The sequence below is a fragment of the Cydia amplana genome, chromosome 13 (genome assembly GCF_948474715.1).
Source record: "Cydia amplana chromosome 13, ilCydAmpl1.1, whole genome shotgun sequence".
Taxonomy (NCBI): domain Eukaryota; kingdom Metazoa; phylum Arthropoda; class Insecta; order Lepidoptera; family Tortricidae; genus Cydia; species Cydia amplana.
In genome coordinates this window covers 5,147,730-5,154,262 of record NC_086081.1, presented here as the reverse complement: position 1 = coordinate 5,154,262, position 6,533 = coordinate 5,147,730, and the positions used below count along the sequence as shown (strand labels likewise).

Genomic DNA, 6,533 nt, shown 5'->3' with positions numbered 1-6,533 from the left:
GGGGAGCAAAAAGAAGTCGCTGGGGGCTAAGTCCGGACTATACGGTGGGTGAGTAACAGTTTTAAACCCACGTTCAACAATAGCTGCCTTGGCAATATGAGCAGTATGGACAGGGGCGTTGTCATGCAGAAGCAGAATACCTTTGGTTAACTTTCCTCGCCTCTTTTCTTTAATTACATCCTTTAATTGACGTAGAATGTTAGCGTAGTACTGTCCTGTGATATTTACACCTTTTTCTTTATAATCGATTAGTAATACTCCTTCACAATCCCAAAATATCGTGGCCATGACCTTGCCAGCTGAAGGGATGACCTTCAACTTCTTGGGATGAGCTGAACCCTTAATGTGCCACTGCATGGACTCTTGTTTACTCTCTGGGTCATAATGATGAACCCAGGTTTCATCTCCAGTAACTATTCTTTGCAGCACCTCATCAGGATTTTCACCGCACAGGTCAATAAAATTGGAACAACAAGCTACACGCATGTCTTTTTGAAGCCGAGTCAGCATTCGCGGAACCCATCTTGCACTTACTTTTGACATATTAAGATGGTCATGTATAATATCATGTACGGTACCAATAGAGAGATTGGTTACTTGTGCTATAGATTTTACCTTCACTCGACCATCTTCCAATATAAGTTTTTCCACTTTATCAATATTTTCTTGTGAAGTAGCTACTACAGGCCGGCCAGGTCTAGGGTCATCTTCAATACTCTCCCTTCCGCGTTTAAACTCGCTTGACCACTTTTGAATGGTAGATAAAGAAGGAGCAGACTCACGGTAAACACAATCCATTTCCTCTTTTATGGTTTTTTGATTTTTACCCTGTTTTGTCAAGAATTTTATCACGCATCGATGTTCTAATTTAGTTAACATTGTCAATTCGCACAGGATGTTCATGTTTGTTCAGCAATTGCAAAAAAACAAAAGACTATCTCGGTTCGAATTATACTTTTTTTTAATGTCAATGAATAAACCTTAGCGGCCAGTAACGAAAGAAATTTTAGAAGAGGTCGTAAGATATCAATACCGAGAATATTTTGAACGCCCCTCGTATGTAGAAATTACATACGTACCTAGCTTTAACTGACTGCGCCATTCAGCAGTTCTGCTGCAAGGACACAGAGGCGTTGGTTAAGTATGAGTTTAAGTAGTTAGGGCAAAAAGAAATAAAATACAAAAAAATAAAATAATATACCTTCACTGGTACAACATGTTTATACAGTCAATTAAAACTAGCAACATTTGCTCTAGAAGAGTTTACCTTTGACCTAGTATTATCACTTTTAGGGTCGGTCTTTGACGCCGACGGCACAAAAATACCTACGCGTTAATGTAATGGAACCTTTGCGTCCACCGGAGACCACGACCTTACCGAAATATTCGTTCAAGACGGGTCAGGTTTACAGATGGCTGACTATGAAGCTGTAGAAGCTGGTGACCCTGGCGAAGGCCGAGGGGTGGCCGAGCTGGCAACCGGCTGCGGCTACAAACGAGCTGATGCCCACCTGGAATGTCACATAATATTAATTTTAGGTCTTGAGTTACAAAGGAGTTCTACATTACATAGTCGCATGTAAAGTAATCCCATTGCATAGAAACTTGTTTACAAGGGGGTCAGTTATCTCTGCAGCTTACCGCACAAAAAATACTTCAAGCCACTGTACCTATAGTAGATTATAGAGGTTGGGTTGGTAGGTAATGTAGATACCTACTCTGGCAAGCCAACTTAGACAGTATAAAAAGGAAAGGAAATTTGTAGGTATGGGGCATCGATCCTTTGCGCCTACAGCCTACATATTTCAAATTTGTCCCCTTATTCTACAGGCGAAATTGGCATGTCAGAGTATATATCCTTATGATTGATTTCGTTGACATAGACACGCCGTAGGTGTTGTTCAGTTTTTAAAATTGATTGGTGCGGGCGAAATTAATAGCTAGTATGAACGTTGTATCACCGTCACCACTTACCAAAACGTTCTGTCCGTTGGAATTAACGACCAGCGGGCCGCCAGAGTCGCCGCCGCAAATGCCGACGCCGCCGATACCGTTGGTGCAGATGTTACTGTCGAGAACCCAGTGACCGAAGGACAGTTGGCACTGCGCCACCGAGATCACTTGCAGGGACACTTGGCTCACCACGGTGGCAGTTGTCACACCGGTTTGTACTATAAGAATTAAGTTCAATTAATAAGTTTGTTAAGTTATAATGACTTGGCAATCGCACATAATGCTTTAGAGACCATCATACTTTTATATCCGCAACGCAGGCTTCGTCAGTTTAAAAAGTTTAAAAATTCTGCTTCACAACCTCGGATGAACATTTCAAATTTGTACGGTCTACATCACTAGATAATTTTATTACTCAAAACGATGGAAATGCTTGTCGTATCTAAAATGCAAACTTTCGTGGACGCAAATTTTACACTAATATTCACGTAACATAGGTACAGGCCTTACCATGATGTCTCTATTGCGATTCAGTTTAGGTCCTAAAGAGAATCGCAATTCATGCAATCACGCAATCATGGTAAGGCCCCAGCTCTCAAACGACTGTGTGTCACGTAAATTGTATGCTCTGTAAATCCACAAGGAAATTTAAAGTAAGCTTTTCTACTAAGTTTACCTACTTTATTTACAGAAAAGATTTATGATTTTGATAGCCTATAATTATAGATTGATTGTTCTTCCTACGTCACTCACAGTCGTTGGTCTTGCCATATCCAGAAGCAGTCCCCCACAGGCCCACAAATTGGTCCCATATTTGGGTGGTGGATGGCAAGGCGACGGGCTGGACGATAGCTGAAACAAAAACAGGTCCAATTTGAATACGTAGTCATATTTACCTTAGTTACCTCGTCCCAGCTTATTAATGATGAATGAACATTCACAAAAAAACCCAATTGTGAGTCGGACTCGCGCTCCGAGGGTTTATTTGCACACATTTTTTTACAAAGTTTTAATAGTATTATCATTGCCACCCAAAGAGGTACGGAAAGCGCATTATATTGCATTAAAAGCGTTTTATAGTGCATTAAAAGTTAATGATATAAAAAAAAATAACATAGTAGAAGCAAAGAAGGTAATGTAGGTAGGCATTACAATATCTTACTTGAGAAAGCTACATTCGTAGTCAGATAGATCATAGCTACATCATTGGCGAGCGTTGCGGGGTTCCACGACGAATGCATGGTAACCTGCGACGTAGTTATCCTCGTGCCACCGTAGAACAGAAAATCAGAGCCCAGGACCACCTCGAACTCTCGGGCTTGGTTAGCGCCGTCGAACCAGCAGTGCGCCGCGGTGACCAGCCGGTTGGCGGTGAGGAGTGACGAGCCGCAGGCGGATTGGCCAGCTACGTTGGCGAAGGTGATGACGAGTCCGCCCTAGAAAAACACCATGCTAAATGGATTGTACTATTTGTACTAGATCCGATTAAGAAGCTGGCTCGAGTGCAGCGGTACGGTCGGTGTAGTGGATGGTCACAGTCAGATGAGCATTGCCGCCGTCGTCGCATTCTAGCTGAGCTACCCTACACCGCATACATACAGAGGTATTTGTATGGAGGGGTGTTAAGCAAATAGTTTTACTGACTGTACTGTACTACCTATGTATTAAATTGTTTTATCTTTTAAAAGTACTAAATAGAGTCTTCTATATGATCACATGTCACATAATTGCATAAATCATTGTTTCGTGTGGGATTTGAACTTCCGACCCACTTTTATGCCTAAGATACCCTGGACGCCTATCGCAGTTCAGGCCCCGTAGGCAACATGCCAATCGCTAATACTCCGTAGTGAACGAAACGCAACCGTCACTGTCACACTAATATGCATGGAAGAGTGATAGAGAGACGTAAAGCGATTCGATGGCGAAGTGATAGCGATTGTCTCCACCAGCAGTTTTTATTAACGGGGCTTCGGGGCTATCAAAACCTTTCGAACGTTTTCACCACTTTAAAGTGATAGTAGGTAGGATAGGTAGTAGTTCAGTAGGTAGATAATTTAAAAATGTTTAACTCTCTTCAGCATCCTCTAAGATACCTAGTCCTCCTTCATATCTTTTAAACTTATTTACCCATAAGGAAACAATATACCGACGTATCATGACATTAGTGTCATGATACGTCGGTATATTGTACTGTGTGTCGGTACTGAACTACTTACTTACCTAGGTACCTACCTACTTTTATATTATTTTTCTAAGAACATATTGCGTTGTTATACAGGGTGCTTCCTATAACAGGAGCAATAAATTAAACTGTAGGCTGTACTCCTCAAACTGACCAACATTTGTTCAGCAACTTTTGAAAATAACTCGTGTTTTGATTTTTATTACACTTTTAAGTTTATTCTAAGACACATTGCGTCTTAGAATAAACTTAAAAGTGTAATAAAAATCAAAACACGGGTTATTTGCAAATTTTGTTATGTTTAAAGCGTGACAAGCAACGTCAAACACACTGATGTCAGCGTATATTGAAGGCAATATTTATTTTGTATGAAAAAGAGGAATTCTAAAGGATTCATAATTTTTAAAAGTTGCTGAACAAATGTTGGTCAGTTTAAGGAGTACCTACATCCTTTAGTTTAATTTATTGCTCCTGTTACAGGAAGCACCCTGTATAAACACTTGTCAAAACAATGAAAGCCGAGTGAATAACGCATCTAATTTGTCACATAAATGACTAACCAAGTAAGGATGAGCACCGGTTCCAGAAACAACTCCTCCCACGATGCGAGGGTCCAGTGGCGCGTCTTCATCATGGTTGGCGAAGTACCGGTCTTCCACTTCCTTGATCCTGGCCGCGTGAGGGATGCCCACGGCGTCGTGGTACCGCAGGACCGGCTCGGCTGCGGGCAGCACCGAGGCTGCCGCCACCGCCACTAGAGCCAAACCGAACAACAGAACCCGCATTCTTATTCAATGATAATCGGAATATGGTAAATCTTAAACAAACTTTGATTTATATAATGTTGTTATCGGCATTACCATGATAATTGACGAACCTAATCTTTTATTCAGGGCTGTCTTTTAATATATTTTTATTTTACTAACCGACTTCAAAAAATGAGGCGGCAATTTATATTTTTATTTAGAATGGACCGGGATTCAAAGGGTGGCCGGACTCTTTCGCCTCGTCAATTAAGGACAAACAAAAATATGCCAAGTTGACTGTTAATCTTCACTAGTTAGAGATGCACCTGAAGAAGAAAAAGAAGATGAAAATCAAGGGGTGCCAGGCACTCATTTCTGCCGAGGTAGTTAGGTGCTCGAACGCAGTGAGAGCGCCAATAGCCCGAGGCTGAAATGATGCCTTTCACCCGAGTTAAACCCTCTACTTTTCATTTCGAATACGAGGAAAGTAAAATGCATTTTTTTTAAAACGTGACTATGTATAAATTTGTATACTTAGTATTTTTTAAGGTACATACTTGTCTTTCAATTAACAATTTAGGCAAAAGTATCGTTATTTATGGAATGGGGAGTCAAATATCAGAATGGAAATTGTATAACAAATCCATTCAAACTCAAATTTCAAGTTTTTATCGTAAAAAATTAATAAAATCGTACTTAGTTTGGAACCTAAAATGCTCTAGTGCAGAAACGTATCATTTTCTGCACACCTTTTAGAACAACAATGACCCTCTTTCAGAGCATTCGAAATGAAAACATCTTTATTGCTCTACGCTCTACTACACAGTAATTTATTCTAATAAGTAGGTACATGAGAATTATATAGATATTGACTTGCTTTTGATTTCAGTAGCTTGAAAAGCAAAAATCGTCGTCTAGTCGATTTGTTATTGTCAAATACAGAATATCTATAAATACCTACCTAAGTACCTTATTCGTTTGAATATAATTTGAAGATAAGCTACACACTATCAACTCATTATGCTAATACGAATGATAATAACGTCATACCTATAGGCAAATCGAAGTTTGTTAAACAATAACTACATTATTTTCATTTTTAGGGTTCCGTACCCAAAGGGTAAAAAACAGGACCCTATTACTAAGACTTCGCTGTCCGTCCGTCCGTCCGTCTGTCACCAGGCTGTATCTCATGAACCGCGATAGCTAGACAGTGGAAACTTTCACAAATGATTTATATTTAAGGGGGGCTCCCATACAACAAACACGATTTTTTTGCTGTTGATGGTGCGGAACCCTCCGTGCGCGAGTCCGACTCGCACTTGGCCGGTTTTTTTAACACAGGTACCTACCTACATATGGATGGCTATTTACCATGGAAAACCAAATGTCTTTTAGCTGTTAGTTCTTACTTCTTAGGGTCCTTAGGGACAAATTTTAAAATAACCTCCGACGTTTTGGGTGCGAAGTTACGCGTGTCGTTCTTCACGAATTTCACGATGGAAGGTTTGAATTATCGGGTTATCTCATACGTAATTATATCCTGATTAGTTCAACAATCGTGGAAATTTCAATCAGAATACAGATAAAACTGATTCGAATTATCATATCAATTTTGTAGATAAGATTCCTTTCGTTTATGTTTAGAG

At 40.2% G+C, this 6,533-nt stretch overlaps 1 protein-coding gene across 1 annotated transcript; it reads right to left on the bottom strand.

Annotated features, from left to right (window-relative positions):
* Positions 1–1,383: 1,383 nt before the first annotated feature.
* LOC134653385 (brachyurin-like) lies at positions 1,384–4,923 on the bottom strand. The gene is made up of 5 exons (XM_063508718.1): positions 4,699–4,923; positions 3,116–3,389; positions 2,707–2,805; positions 1,975–2,171; positions 1,384–1,511 (listed from the first exon to the last, which is right to left on the bottom strand). The coding sequence occupies exons 1-5, from the start codon at positions 4,921–4,923 to the stop codon at positions 1,407–1,409; spliced, it is 900 nt and encodes a 299-aa protein (XP_063364788.1). The 3' UTR covers positions 1,384–1,406.
* Positions 4,924–6,533: the final 1,610 nt, after the last annotated feature.

Coding starts and splice junctions, on each gene's coding strand:
- LOC134653385 (XM_063508718.1), bottom strand. CDS start 4,923: ATGCGGGTTCTGTTGTTCGGTTTGGCTCTAGTGGCGGTGGCGGCAGCC. Junction 3,390..4,698: donor CCGGTGCTCATCCTTACTTG/GTTAGTCATTTA, acceptor GTGTTTTTCTAG/GGCGGACTCGTCATCACCTT. Junction 2,806..3,115: donor TACGAATGTAGCTTTCTCAA/GTAAGATATTGT, acceptor TTTTTGTTTCAG/CTATCGTCCAGCCCGTCGCC.